The sequence below is a fragment of the Caretta caretta genome, chromosome 1 (assembly GCF_965140235.1).
Source record: "Caretta caretta isolate rCarCar2 chromosome 1, rCarCar1.hap1, whole genome shotgun sequence".
Taxonomy (NCBI): Eukaryota; Metazoa; Chordata; order Testudines; family Cheloniidae; genus Caretta; species Caretta caretta.
In genome coordinates, this window is record NC_134206.1 from 124,284,326 (window position 1) to 124,300,765 (window position 16,440).

The window sequence follows — 16,440 nt, forward strand, 5'->3', positions numbered from 1 at the left end:
GGAATTAATTTTATGTGCACCAATATCAAGGTAATGTGTGGATGTGAACCACAGGTAGAAACAAAAAAAACCCATAATTTGTTTTAAAAAGTTACCATAGGGATAATTACTTCAGCCAGGACAGGTTAGGCATTTTAGAACTCACTATTCAAAGAATTAAATTTAAGCATAAGAGAAATAAAATTATGAAATGCACAGACCAGTCAGAAAACTAAAATAACATCACTTTGAAAGAATAAAATTACAGAGAATATATGTGCATTGCAGGAAGTACCAAGAAGTAACAACACAAGTGTCTGTCTGTCTCTTTAAGCACAGCAGCACTCACCAGAAGGCTCATTCAGACCTCAGCAGCTCCATCCTGCTCCTGAGTCCTGTCCCACTATCCCCGCTCTGCAGAGATGGGTACATGGGTGGGGGGGAAGGAAGCCCCTGACATCAGCGTGCCCCACCTCCACTCTGCACAGCAAGCAGGAGGGACCTGGGAGCAGCTGGCCAGAGGCTCCAAGGCAGAGGGCAGGAGCAATCCAGCTGCAGAGCAGTGGGAGGAGAGGCACCTGAACACGTTGCCAGATGTGTGTGGTTCTGCTTATCAAATGCATGGCACTTAGAGGGAACACAGGTCATGAGATCAAACAGCCATAGCATAAGCAGGCCTAAAACCAAACCAGCGTAGGGCAATCAGACGAGAGAAATCCAGATAATTTTGATGTAGCCTTGCTACAACTTTATTCACTTTACCCAAAGAGGAAGATGCCTTATGAATTTCTTAGCGCAGAGTTGCTTGAGTAGTGGTCTAAAAATTGCTGCTTTGAGAAGCTGGCATGTTTTTCTCAGGAAATGAGGTTGAAGTTGGTTGGCTATTCCCAGTTCCTTATTCTAGGTTACAGTTCCTTATTCAAAGGCTGAAGTTGTTTCAGTTACTATTATCAAACTGAATTTTTTATACTTTGCCTACTTCTAAAAATGATATGGAATGGTGTGTTGTCATGATGTTGGGTGTGGCTGTGGACAGAGTATTAAAGTCCCCTTCCCTTGACTGTGTGGTGGTCAAATTCTGATTACATAGCTAATTTAACGTGTACAAATAAGACAACCTCTGGATTACCCTCAAGTAGCATGTCTGTGCCATCACTTCCAGTCCTAAATTGGAAATGACACCCTGCTTTCTGACTTAAAGCTGATTTCTACACACAGCACTTTTCCATGGCAGACTTCATGCCCTCATCTATGTGCAAATGCTTGTTGCATTGAATAAGTAACTGGAACATGGGGTTATCTGGGAAATATTTCTGTTTGCACATAGTCGAAAGACCACTTACATAATAAAACCAGCATTTACATAATGAAGGAGTTTTCCCATTATTTAACTTTTAAAATGCATATTATTAAATATATTTCGTGTCACTTTTAGTAGGAAACATTACTTTTTAATTATGGAAATAACCAACTTCAGACTTGTTTCTGCAAGAAGGTATTCATAATCCACTTCAGAAATGGTTCTAGCACCACACTTCTGGCCTTCACCAGCCAGCTGGGGCATGGATCAGTTAACATCTCTTGCCCAGGGGTATGCAGAATGTGCCACTGACTAGTGAATTTTTCCTGATAGAGTTTCAATCTAATACCATGGAGAGCACACTTGGATTCTAAACAGGCTATTTTATCTGCTAGATTTGAAGAGTGCTGTTAAAAATGTTAATTTGGTCACTGGGTGAAAACAACTGTGATTAACTAGATTCTTCACCTGAAACAACTCTGGTCACCACTCTGGATGTTATGGTAGGGGTGAAGAAGCCACTCACTAATTGCACAGCCACAGTTCACATTTACAAAAACTCCTGGTAAAAGTGGTCTGACTTGAGACTGAGATTTCTGCCACAGGTGCATTAGTAACTTCTTCCAGTGTGAACTGTTAAGGTATTGGACTTAACTCAGTTCAGTTACTGGCTCTACCATAGGCTTCCTTTGTGACATTGGACAGTCACTTAATCTCTGTCGAAGATGCCCGTTTTACAGATGGGGGGGGGGGGGGTTATATTGCTCCCCAGTCCTTTGTCTTGTTACAAAACTTTTGCAGTCTGTCTGAAAACTGTGATGTCCTGTGAGGACAAGCGTGGTGATGTGGGGGAGGTCTTAAAGAGCCATTGTATTCATGGCCAAAAATGGATCATGATATCCCACCAAAGCATTAATAGATCTATTAGATATTATTCCTTGTTGGGTGTCAGAGGGCTCCACATTTCACTGGACTCTGAAAGTGGATCATCAAAACAGGCCTTTTGCACTGACAGGAAAGGTGTCTATCCTGATATTAAAATGAAGGAGTGTAGTGGTTGCCCCAATACAAGGACACAAACCCTTCTCTCTAATCTCATCTCAAAACTAAGATTGGGAGTTGGAGTTGAGCTTGATGTTAGCTGGGACAATTATGTTTTGGTATGGTGATCATGAGATGTTGAGCTTACATGGTCACCAAGAACTATCAGTCTCTAACTGATACCTTGGATAACTCCAGTTAACTGAAGAACTCTGGGGTACTCAGTCACTGTACATTATCATTTAGTCACATCTTAACTTCCTCCTGGGTTGTATAGAATAGACTCTAAAATCCAGCTTTGGGTTGGGAGACAAACTTGCATTTGGCTAGATGTAAACTGCCAAACCATTTCCCTGACAACTTATGCTGCATTGTTTTAGATATATCTTGGCTGCCTGATGGATGCAGGCAGGCCTAGTTAATTTATTAAAATCAATATTTTTTTCAACTATATTCAAGGACCTCTACTTTGCACAAGCGGATTTTTTTTGTAAAACTTTAAATATTTAAACAATTTTGATGTTGGCAAAAAGTGGAAGCCACCTTTGCTGAGGAAGTACTTCTGAAATTTTGAAAATATACCCAAGGAGGTATATGTGGGAGAAGAGGAGAGAAATGCGTTTCTCAGTTTTGTGTGGCTTGGGAGGGAGGGGAAAGTGGTGGAGTACTTGCTCTGCTGCCTTCAATGAGTTTTTGATGGTACCTAATAGCTTTTCTTCCCCCTACAGGATGTTGGTTGAAGTGACTTTAAATAGTCTAGTCTAAAATTGTAAAACTGTTTTAGGATGGACTGCTTAAACAGGAGCTATTTTCTATGAGGGAAAGAAAGTTTTGCTCTACAAATGACTTTTTGCTCCATATACTGAGTCCTGAAACTATTTTGATTTCCTTTCAAAGATGAATTCTGCCTCTGTTATATGAATAAATCTCTAGAAATACAAACATTTCTGTAATGTAAGGATCTAGAAGGAGCAGAGATGACTTGCATTTGTATATCTATATCAGTGACATACTTCCTTGTTTAAAATATATAGATTTTTGTATCGGAGAACAAAGTATCGGCCTCTCGAGATGTAGACAGCTTCTACAACTTTGCTGACATGCAGATGGGAATGTGAAGTGTGACTTGAAGATTTTCTTATGCATGGCCTGGCTCACCACTTGGATATAGCTTTGGTTTGACTGTGTAATGCTGCATTAGTAGCAAGGTTTTTTTTTCTGATAGATCTTTGTATTGCATATGTTTTTTATAAAAGGAATTGGTAAATTTAATACTGCATCACGTGAATTACAACGAACAATGTAGCTTCACATGTACATCTGATACTTAGTACCACTTAAACTTTCTAGTAATTCATGATTATAGTGAAATTTTAATTATATTCTGATGTGAATATTCCTCAAATCTTTGTAGGATTTTTAGAAAGTAGGTACAATGCTAGACCACATTTTATGTAGTTCTAAAAAAATGTAATTTCTTAACTGAAACACTGCTGCTGGTATGTGTCAGTGGTACGTTAGAGAAGGTAACCTGTAGAATTCACAGAATTTTCCCATATGCAAAATTATCTTAATCAGGAGACATGTCATTGCTAACTGATCTAAAGTTTCTTAAATTGTTTCCTCTTTTAAATAGCATGCTTTCACAGTTGACTTTACTCTGCTTCAGTCTGTGTTCATAAAAAAATTAAATGCACCAAGTGTTCTATACCAGATGGTCTTAAATATTAATGTACTATACTAACATTAATTTTAATTACATTACAAATAGTGTAAAGAGCCTGGGAGCTACGCTGCAGATGCTTTGTACCCTCTTTTCCACCCTCCCAGCCCCCATTTAGGAGTGTCTCCAGTGTAATAGTGGCTCCTGTCTCATCCCTCTTTTGGGCTAGTGTAGAGGCTAAGCCTGAGGCTTCCTTACAGCCCAGCTGCCATAATGGGTCTTTGACAACCACCATAGTTTAGTTACACTGGGACCACACCACAGTCTGGAATTGGGGGATGGTTTTAAAGCAGTGTTTGGATGCATGCATCTCTGAGTGTGTTCCTCCATCATGATGAAGGATTATGGACACAAGGTCTCCAACGGCTGCAGATAATGACTGACTGTAAAACTAACATTAGTCAGTTACTTCTAGAAACAGACCAAGAAAGCATTAATTTGAGAGGAAAGGAATGTAACTTTTTTTTAACAATAGCTGTCTGATTTGTAGTTATTTTTCAGTAATGAGCTATATAGAATTCCTGGTGGCATGTACTAGATACATCATTCCAGCATAAGAACATTCACTACAATGTAGTGAATCTTAATGCATACATATGAGAATATTGGATCCTCAACATGCAGACTGAGCTTGTGCAAGGTCTTACGAGAGTTCAAGTCAGGGTCCCATAGGCCCTCTGTTCAGACAGCAGAAACTTAATCTGCATTATGTCGCAAATTTACTGGCCTTCTCAACTGACTGCCTTCATACCATACGAGGTGAAAACCCACAACTCTTCAGATTAGATGTGACTTGCTGGTGTAAACACAAGCTTCCCAGTACCATTGAATGTAAAATGCTATGTTGTGATTTCCTAAAGAAAATCTCATTGACTTTATATAGTCTGGTAGTTTATCCTCCAGCCATCCAAAGAAAAGGTCTTGCAAATAGAGCAGGAAATGACTGTGTTGATAGTCAGTCAATGCTGTGGCTTCAGAATGCCAAAGGAGGCTGATTGAAATGCTTTTCCTTCGGGATTGGTGAAGGAAAGAAAGGGGTATGTCTGTCTGCAAAGGCTGGGAGTACTGCAAGGCCCATAATGTAATTAAGAGTACATGTAGGTTCAGAAGTCTGCCACTTTGCTGTCACTAGATAAACGCATGCTCTTAACTCCACTTTTTTTAATAGAAGGAAGGTGCACAAATTGAAAGGAAACTTTTATTCTATCTCTAGAGAGGGAGCATCTCCTGAGCTGACTAATTTGCAAACTGTGCTGATGCTCAAAAATCTGTCATGGACATGGTAAGGTTCTGTGTTGATTTGACAGGTCAAAACAAGATTATTCTGCCATTAAGTACTAGTTGGTGGTAGAAATTAGTATGTTTTTCTGTTTGGAAGTCGTCATTCAAATTCTCATTCCAGTATAATGCATCTGCCATGATGAAATTTGGGCGGAGGGTAAAATTTGTTTCAGTAAACTGAGTGGAAATGAACTGAACACGCAACAGATCTGTTTCTGTCCTGACCCTCACTTTAGAATCCTGCATGCTATATATTGCAAAGATGTTTTCATGTAATAAACAGTCTAAATATAATTGGTCATCCTATTCTTAAACCCTTTGTGATCAGTAAATTAAACCATGTGCTATATGTAAATGAGGATTTAGTTCTTTTTTTCCTCTGACCGTTAACACTTTCTGCTTGTTAATCAGACTGAAGTTCTGTTTTTAATTGTCTCTACAGGAATGAGTAACTATTTCTGCATTAACTTTCATATGACAAACAAATTTAGGTTTGAAATATTGGGGGAAATTTCCCGCAACTTAAGGAAAATGCTGTGTTTTTACGTGTGGTGGGTAACTAACTAAACTGTCAAATGCAATTAAAGGGTTTTTTGATAGCACACTTTTTTCTTTTGTAATATTTAAATAACTGCTTGATAACAGCATATTTCTGAATCTTTGAACTTTATTTAATAAACCTTACTGCTAACAAATATTAGGAACACTTCTATTCCTAATGAAGTAAGCTCACCTCAGTTATTATATGTATCGTGTAACAGAATGTGCTTCATGCAGCTTTTGTATATGTTCGGTAGTTTTTTGTATGTAATTTGTCTAGTAGTTGTGAAATGTGACTTATAATAAACATTGTTCAAAACAAACGGTTCATATTTTTATTTCATAAGAATTTAAAATACAGTTTTAGCTATACTACTGTAGAAAGTATTTCAAAAATGTTAACTGATATAGTAGTTAAAGGGAAGAATTTTTAAACTGTCAAATTACTTACTACTTAGTGGAGAAAGCACTGAGTTTTTGTCAGCTCATCTCAAAAGATGAATTTTTTGTTTATACAACCATTTATGTAGTAAATATAGAAATGAGTTGCTACTGAGGAACAGTAGCTAGGCTGGAGAAAGAACATGAGAATGGCCATACTGGGTCAGACCAATGGTTCATCTAGCCCAGTATTCTATCTTCCAATAGTGGCCAATGCCAGGTGCTTCAGAGAGAATGAACAGAACAGGCAATTATCAAGTGATCCATCCCCCATCGCCCCATTCTCAACTTCTGGCAAACAGAGGCTCAGAACACTTCAGGTTTTGCATCCCTGCCCATCCTGGCTAATAGGTCCATCAATGGTTATCTTCCATGAGTGTATAGAGGTGTGTGTGTGTGTGTGTGGGTTTTTTTTGGTTGTGTTTTTTTAACCCTTTTGTAGTCTTGGCCTTCACAACATCCTCTGGCGAAGAGTTCCACAGGTTGACACTGTGTTGTGTGAAGAAATACTTCCTTTTGTTTTTTAAACCTGCAGCCTATTAATTTCATTTGGTGACCCCTAGTTCTTGTGTTATGAGAAGGAGTAAATAACACTTCCTTATTTACTTTCTCCATACCAGTCATGATTTTATAGACCTTTATTACATTCCCCCCCCTCGGTTGTCTCTTTTCCAAGCTCAAAGTCCCAATCTTATTAATCTCGCCTCCATACAGAAACTATTCCATACTCTTAATCATTTTTTTTTCTGACAGTACGGAAAAGGGAAGGAGAATCCCCGGGCAATGCTCTGGAACTGCTCCCTACAAAGCCAGTCAGGACTCTGGTGAAGTCTCCTCTCTGTGAGCAGATTGTCTTCAGGGCAAAAAACTCACACAGCTTCTGCCTTCCTGGGTCTGACCTCTGAGCATTTAGCATTCTCTGACCCTCTGTGCGCTTCCCACAGCGAGTCTGCCCAGGTGGTCCTGGGGAAGCCAGAGGGTCCTGCATCCCAGCTTCGCAGTCAGACATGACTCCGAGCCAGCCAGTAAAACAGAGGTTTATTAGATGACAGGAACACTGTCTAAAACAGAGCTTGTAGGTACAGAGAACAGGACCCCACAGTCACGTCTGCACTTCACTCCTCATCCCCAGTCAGCCCAAACTGACTCACCCTCCAGCCCTTCCTCCTCTGGGCTTTGTCTCTTTCCTGGGCCAGGAGGTCACTTGATTCCTTTGTTCTCCAACCCTTTAGCTATCACCTTGCAGGAGGGGAAGGGCCCAGGTCATGAGGTGCCAGGAGCCAGTGTCAGCCATTTATGTACCCTGGCCCTTTGCAACAATTACACCCCCTTATCCCACCACCTAGAGACTTAAGAAATGCATAGGGGAAACTGAGGCACTCCTACAGGATTCAGAGGAAACATTAAGAACATTCCCACTTAGTCACACATACCTCTTTCAGTTCCAATATATCTTTTTTGAGATGGGGTGACCAGATCTGCAAGCAATATTCAAGATGTGGGCATAGCCTGGATTTATATAGACACAATATGATATTTTCTCTCTCATCTATCCTACCAATGGTATAATTCCTACCATTCTGTTAGCTTTTTTGACTGCTGCTGCACATTGAGCAAATGTTTTCAGAGAACTATCCACAGTGACTCCAAGATCTGTTTCTTGAGTGATAACAGCTAATTTAGACCCCATCATTTTATATGTATAGTTAGAATTGTTTTCCAATGTGCGTTACTATGCATTTATCAACATTCAATTTAATCTGCCATTTTGCTGACCAGCCATCCAGTGTTGTGAGATGCCTTTGTAATTCTTCACAGTCTGTGACTTAACTATCTTGAGTAGTTTTGTATCTGCCAATTTTGCCAGCTCATTGTTTACCCCTTTCTCCAGATCATTTATGAATATGTTGAACAGTACTGGTCCTAGTACAGCCCCCTGGGGGACACAGAAATGTGATAATGTTAGCAAGGGTATAAAAATCTTAAATAGATAAAAGTCAGTGAAACAATCATGCACCTTTACAAAAATGGGGAAATCTACCCATGGGTGGGCTAAAAGTAAAACAAAAGGAACATAGCTTTAGAAATTCAGATACTAAGCTTTCTGCAAGGCTATCTAGATTATATCAGTAATATTTAACAATTGAGCTGGCCTTTTTTATACTTGATTTCTATTATTGCTGAAGCTGATGGGAGTGTATTTTGGAAGGATTATTGCACTAGTCATGTAATATAATTTCTCCCTTCTCAAAGCATTGGAGGCATGCAAAACTTTCACAGAAATGTTCTGCCTCTCAGTAGTTGAATGACTATTCCATTAGATTATTTTCCAAAACATTATGGCATGACTAATGTGCAAATAGGAGCTATTTACTGTTTGTTTCCTAGTCAATTAAACAAAGACCAGGTGCTGGGGTTACATGTGTAGGCCCTGCAAAATCAAGCTTGTTCGTACTTTATAAAAAAAAAAAAAAAAACCCACCAACTTGAAAAACACAATGCATTAATAAATTGTGTATATTGATCTTTGGACATGTGTAAGAAAAAAATTATTTTCCTGGTGTAAGTATTTTATTAATCTCAAACTATCAGTTAACTGTAATAGTACAAACTGTTAAGAGCTAGTTCTTTTAGTAAACAAATGTCATGTTAGTTTAATAAATGAGACTTGAAGGCTAGGTGTAGCTCTTGAAAAGCAGCATCCAAACTCTCCTTATGTGTAAACATACATGCAGAGAGAGATTTGTAGAAGATTGTAATTTAGAGATGCTCCCTCATAAGGGACAGTATTATGAACACAGGAATTTGGAGATGAGCGCTGGAGATAGGGACTGGGAACACCACATGGCTGTGTGCAGTCTCCAGTTTGTTTTATTAAAATTTTATTCCTTTCTCCTTCACTGGCTTGTTATTTAATGAACCCCAAGATTGTTACATGGTGTCGGAAATGGTGAATGAGAAGGAAACGCCAGTCATTTTGAACTCCAGTGTTTGCAACTGCAACAAACAGAGGCACCAGAGAAGCACGTGGAGCACAAGGCACAGAGGCTTCCACATGTATTTGGCAAGCAATATAGTAGCTTGACTAGCTTAAGAAGGGAGGAAAAGCCAAATATAGATGTGTTGCAACATCCATCCAGTCTGCAATTGTCAGGCAATGTTGCAGAGAACTGGAAAAAATTCAGACAGATTTGAATTGTATGTAGCAGGCATAGGGGCAAAGGAGAAAAATGGTAGCTTGAAATCATCTGTCTTTTTTTCATGTTGTTTGGGAGGAAGCATAGGATATTTATAACAACTTTAAGTTTGAAGAAGGTGAAAGCATGAAGTTAAGTAAAATACTGACTAAATTTGAGGAACATTGCATGCCAAAAAGGAATAAAACATAAGATACATTTTTACATACTTCCAAAAAACTGATGACACCATAGAGCAATATGTCACAGAATTAAGGATACTCAGTAAAACCTGTGACTTTGGTGGGCTGACAGAGTCTCTGGTCAGAGACAGAATCATTTGGGGTGTTAAAGATGATGTGTTGAGAGAGAGACTGCTCCACGAACACTTCACTTTAGAAAAAGTTCTCCAAATATTTAGGGCAGCAAAAATTGTGAAAGCCCAAGCCAAAGAACTGAATTCACCAGAAGGGGTTATCCATGTACTAAGTACAAAAGAATATAGCCAGAATAGGTCAAATCAAAGAGTGGAACCACTTGCTATGAAAACCGCTGCTAGGGGAACGATTGGGCACAGATGGTCATGTGGAAGGTGCGGATCACAGCATGGCCCCAAATAGTATGTTGCCTTGAGTGAAACTCTGTCAAAAATGTGGGGAAAATAATCATTTTGCAAAATGCTGCGGATCCCAAGTGCAGAGAAGTCAAGTGTATTCAGTTAAAGACCATCTGTTTGAGAAGTTTTTCATAGATGTACTGGGATTTAGCCTGATGAGAAGGGCTGGATACTGCCTATGACAGTGAATGGAACAATTATTCCTCTGAAACTAGACACAGGAGCTCGGCTTAATATTCTGTCTGACCAAGATTTAGAGACTATAAATAAGACCCAAACTGGGAGCAATAAAAATAAAAGTAACTGGTTATTCTGGAACAAATATACCAGTGAAGGGCAGGTGTGTTGCTAGCATCAACCATAAAAACAATATACAGGCTACCTTTCATTGTAGTGCCAAAGGAAGTGACACCAATTTTAGGCCTGGCTGCACGTGAGAAACTCAATCTGGTAAAATGGGTGTTCTCACTACAAGATCATATTGAACTTGGCTATGAGGCATTCTTTTGGGAATATCCTGACCTGTTTCAAGGGAAGGGTTGGGTTGCTCGCAGGGTGAACATACAATCCGGATAAACATACAGGTCCTTCCAGTTATCCATCTATGTAGAAAGGTGCCATTTGCACTCTGTGGTAAACTCAAGGCTGAGCTTGCAAGGATGGAAGCAATGCAAGTAGCACAAAAAATTGAGGAGCCAACAGAATGGATGAGCTCCCTAGTCATTATGGAGAAAAGTAATAGCCAGCTAGGCATATACTTAGATCCCAGAGACCTCAACAAGGCCATACAAAGAGAACATTTCAAACTGCCAACCAGAGAAGACATTATGGCTCAATTTGCAAATATTCAATATTCTTCTTTGAGTGATTGCTCATATTGATTCCAATTAGGGTGTGTGCGCCCACGTGCACAGTGGTCGGAAAGTTTTCTGTGAGCAGCTCCCGTCGGGTTGGCTGTGGAGCCCCCTGGAGTGGCATCTTAATGGCGCTGAATATATGCCCCTGCCGACCCAGCCCCTCCTCAGTTCCTTCTTACCGCCAGTGGTGGCTCTGCTGGAGCACTCCCAGTCCCAGTGCTAGGAGGATGGGTGGCATGGCATGGCCCCGGGGGTGCACCCTGGCCCCCAGCCTGCCTTCCCCAGCCTGTGGCACAAAGGCAGGATGGAGCCTGGGGGTGGAGTATGGGCGGGGGGATGTCAGGCTGTTTGGGAAGGCAGAGCCTTCCCGTGCCTACGATACCCACTGCCCATGCTGAACAGCATCCTCATGCTTCACTACTTATAATGCAAATAATGTTTTAGTACTCCTTGCTAATAAACAGGAACAAAATTATTCTTTGAGATATTTAAGACTATTAGCTCTGAATATTTGGATATGTATTTTACTTGTCTTAAATGTTTCCATGTTTGTAAGTACTTAGGTTTCATTAATGTAGCTTTCTTTTTCATGCATGCATCTTCACTGTAATGGTAGTCACAACCTTAAGTCTTTAAACTGGGGAAGGTTCAACTTTTAGTATGGGTTGTTGAAGGGATTTTATAAAGCGTGCAGGTGAGATTGGTGTGAATTTTTTAAGAAACACCAGAATGCCACAGATGCATATTTCATAGAGTGTGCATGTTTCAGATGCATATTTTAAAAGTTCTTAAGCTCCAATGATACTTTGCTACCAGGCAGTTTTCCCCACTAACGTTTCCCTTTATCCCTAAACTACTGTGCCATTCTTGCTCCTCCTAATTATTGAGCAGGCTTTCCAAGTCTACAAGAATTACTGTGAAATTTAGGAGGTCAGCAGCAACAGGAAACCCAGTGCACACCTTAAATTACACATTTTGTCTGTGTCCAATATGACTAAACATTCATCTTGGGGGATTAACAAAAAGATAAACAAAAAAAGTGCTAATCAGACTTTGCATTGTATCCTGGAGCTCTATGAGCACAAGTTCTGATAGTCCACCAAAGGTAGTAAATTCCGGAGTGGGGACTGTGTGCTGACCGAAGAGTTTTATTGCTAAGAAATTGTAAAAAGTATCTCATCTGATTTCTACTACCATAATGATGTAGAAGTCAAGAGACAATTTGATAAAAGACTGAGAGATATTTAACTTCTTCCAGAAGGAGTGTCAAATTTGATGCAAAGCAATATACACAAGTACCATTGAAATAAGTGGGAATTCTGTGCAAGGGGTGTTTAAGACTGGGCTTGAGGTCTGTATTTCATAGAAATATAGGGCTGGAAGGGACCTCAAGAGGTCATCTCGTCCATTCCCCTGCACTGAGGCAGGAATAAGTATACTTAGACATCCCTGTCAGTTGTTTGTCTAACCTGTTCTACAGTGATGGGGAGTTCACAGCCTCCCTAAGTAACCTGTGTCAGTGCTTAAGGATCCTTAAAGATTTTTCCTAATATCTAACCTAAATCTCCCTTGCCACAAACTAAGACAATTACTTCTTGTCCTTGGTGTCCTCTTCTTCCTTGGTGGATGTGGAGAACAATCGATCATCATCTTTTTTATAACATATTTTAAGTATTTGAAGGCTCTCCTCAGTTATCTTTTTGCAAGTTTTTTTTAACCTTTCCTCATAGGTCAGATTTTTTAAAATTCTTTTTGTTGCTCATCTCTAATTTGTCCACATCTTTCAGTGTGGTGCCCAAAGCTGGATATAGTACTCCATCTGAGGCTTCACCAGTGCCACATAGAGCATAACAGTTACCTCCCGTTTCTTACATATGACACTTCTGTTAATATACCTCAGAATGACACTTCCCTTTTTTGCAATAGCATCATACAGTTGACTCATATTCCATTTGTGATTCACTATAACCCCCAGATTATTTTCTGCAATCCTACTGCCCAGTCAGTTATTCCACATTTTTAGCTGTGCATTTGATTTTTCCCTAAGTGTAGTACTTTGTACTTGTCTTTATTGAATTGCATCTTGTTGATTTTACACCAATTCTCCAATTTATTAAGATCACTTTGAATTCTAATCCTGTCCTCCAAAGTGCTTGCAACCATTCCCAGCTTGATGACATCAGCAAATGTTATAAGCACACTCTCCTCTGCATTGTCCAAGTCATTAATGAAAATACTGAATAGTGCCAAACTCTGGAGGTATCCCTGCAGGACCCTACTTGATGTGTCCTCCCAGTATGCCAGAAAATCATGCACTAATAATTACTGAGTTTGCGTTAAGGTTCCACCAACTGCATCAACTCTTACCAGTGAATGAAGAATTTTGGCCGTGTTCAGAATTGGAATTAATGCTCTTGAAGTAAAGGGGTATGTTGAGCTTTGGCATAATATTTATGAATTTCTGTTCTCAGTTCAGGTGACTGCCCCTGTGACATTTGTACCTCACAGGTGCCTGATCACCCATGACACAGACTGTAGAGTTGGTAGAAAATGTCCCCCTGCTTCCCAAAATTGTTCACTGAAATACTTTCAGGCTTCCAGATTATACATCCTTTCCCCAGTTCCATTCATGCTAAACTCTGAATGACCTTATTTCTCAGATGTTAAATATTATTTTAATGTTACCTTGTTATTGGTTTAATATACTGTGTGGAGCCTAATCTATACAGCTGAATAATTACTCATTTCAGACCTAGTATGGTATACCTATATACATTTTATCCTGCCCATCTCTTTTCTGTTTTCAGTTTCCAGAGTGTTCTTCCCTAGGGATGATTTTCAGTGTTTGTGCTATATTTTATTGGCATGTTAACATCTGGGCCTGCAAATTCCTCATGTTCTCTAGATGTTTGGAGCATCTATAGTTCATCCTTTCAGCCTAAAACTTGGAAACTGCTTTGACATCTCTGAAAAGAACAACACAATATCTGCTTTACATTTGTTTATCTTGTTGCATTTCCTAGGAACAGACTGAGAATGTTATTGTAATTCTTTCTTCCATAGTATAGATTGTATATATAGGACCAGATTATGAAATCCTGGCTCACACTGGAAAGCAGTTATTGAACTGTGTAGTCCCATTGACTTTGTGTCCTCATATTTCCCATGTCAATTGTCTCCTGTGGCCTCAGCCTGCTATGCTGTATATACAACAAAGTTCACTGAAAATTTATCATAGAAATGTTTGTTTTTAAAATGTGAATTAGTATTATTTGTCACATTCATCCTCTGGAAAGACTGGCTCCAGGGGTGGTGGAACAATTTGTATAGTGGGGGTGCTGAGAGCCATTGAACCACACTGTAAACCCTGTATATAATGGAAACCACTTCAAGCCAGGAGGTGCGGCAGCACCCCTAGTTCCAGCACCTATGACTGGCTCTCTAAATACTATAAATCCAACTATGTGGGCCTGAAAAATGATCGGAATTAGCATGTCCATATTTAACTGACATAATGTGATTTTTAAGGTCTAATACCTGAGGAACCAACTGGGGCTAAAATCCCTCATATTGTCCCTAAAGCTAATTCTATCCGTTAAGCCTCTAGATCTTGAACCCTAAACTTGTCACTAGTCTAGCAATAAATATTGCCCATCCTGATCCCCAGGCCATTGTAATTTGCTGTAGGAAATTCTGCAAGTGATGGGACAGAAGGAAAAAATGTTCTTGGCATTTTATTCAAAGTTGTTGGTGTCTAAAGAGGTATGACATGCTAGCATTTGTTTTGGGAAACATACAATAAAGGACAGAATACAGAATGAGGTGATCATTGATATATGAAAAAAATGACCACATAGTTGTCATCACCATTTTAATGTGGTTTCTGTCTAATCAAATCTTTTATTAAAAATATATCCTTTGCTATACAAAAGTTAACTAAAGGTTCTGTTTTGCCATCCCTCTTGTTCATGTGTACATAAAGTCCTTGTGGAAGATTGTGAGACTTTCTGCGGTGCAGTCATGCTCTTCATCCCCTTCTCATTCTACCTATATTATACAGCTTCACTATCTTCCTAGTGGCTAGTCGAGAGAAAGGATGGTCTAGCACAGCATTTCTCAAACTGGGGTCCGTGGGCCCCGCTGATCAACTCCTCCCCCTCCCTCCCAGCATCTCCTGCATGCTGAGGAACAGCTGTGCAGCAGCATGCACAAGGTGCTGGGAGCGAGAGGGCATGGAATCATGTCCAGGGCAACTGGCCGTGCTGATCAACTCCTCTCTCACCCTCCCAATGCCTGCTGCATGCTGTGGAACGGCTGTTCAGTGGTGTGCCGGAGGTGCTGGGAGGGAGGGGAAGGAGCAGGGATGGGGCATGCTTGGGGGAGAGGATGGAAAGAGGCAGGGAAGAGGAGGGGCAAGGGTGGAGCAGGGCCAGGAAGAGGTGGCGGGGAGCCTTGGGGGAAGGGGTGGAGTGGGGGCAGGGCCTGGGGCTGATTGGGGGTATTTGGAGGTCTGTAAAAAATTTTAAATCAAAATGGGGGTCCTGGGGTTGCTAAAGTTTGAAAACCACTGCTAGCATTTAGTGTTCTAGCCTAGCACATGGGAGACTGAGATTCAGGTCCCTGCTCTGCTACAGACTTCCTGCATGACCTTGGGTGAATTTAGCCTCCCATCCCTACCTCACAGGATGGTGTGAGGATATATCCATTAGGGACTGTGAAGTACTCACACACTATGGGTGATGGAAGCTACATAAGTACCTAAGATAGACAGGTTTGGAGGCAAATAAAACACACCTATGACATAACTGATACTTGGCATAAGGAATTATCCGGGGTGGACTCTGCACTTATTATTGAAGGTATTTTGTTGATCTTTTGCCCAAAACATTTGCTATCTGATGGCCTAGTGGAGCCATCACTGCTCTTTGATTCTCAGTTAACAGTGGTGAACCATAGCAATTTTTACCATCCTTTGTTTCAATTGCATATTTTACTGTAATGTTTCTCAGAGCAATGGATGAGGGCTTTTAATTTGAAGTAGGTCAAAATAGGTAAAACCTAAAGCTGGTCACTGGCCAGGCTTTACATGTGGCTATCCATTGCTTTTTTGTCACTTAAAAGACCAATCTATACTTTGATACAGGTGCAGCGTGCAGCTGTCTATTTTGAAAGTATGGTGGGCTGGAGATTGTAAATTTAGACCCTAATCTTGCACTTTTATCAGTAACTGTACAAGTAGCCCCATTTACTCATTTGCATAAAGTTATTCCCGTATCTATCTGCAAGATCAGCACCTTAGAGTGTAAATTCTTTGAGACAGATATTGTGTCTTATTCTAAGCTGGAATTTATCACATGGAAATGTAACTAATAATGTGTACTTAAAATCAGACCAACTCTCTGAACTTGTTTCCTATTAATTTCTGGGTTCAATTCAGAGTGCTGACTCTTATTCTTAAAGTTCTGAAGTTTCAGGGGCCCACTTAT

At 40.1% G+C, this 16,440-nt stretch overlaps 1 protein-coding gene across 2 annotated transcripts in view; it reads left to right on the top strand.

The window, feature by feature from the left end:
- RP2 (RP2 activator of ARL3 GTPase) overlaps window positions 1-6,187 on the top strand; it is a 32,896-nt gene extending 26,709 nt beyond the window's left edge. For both annotated transcript variants that reach the window (XM_048859437.2, XM_075130933.1), the window contains one exon: window positions 3,355-6,187. In XM_048859437.2, coding sequence (XP_048715394.2) covers window positions 3,355-3,438 — 84 coding nt within the window. In that variant the 3' untranslated portion in view covers window positions 3,439-6,187. The remainder of the gene's footprint in view (window positions 1-3,354) is intronic.
- Window positions 6,188-16,440: the final 10,253 nt, after the last annotated feature.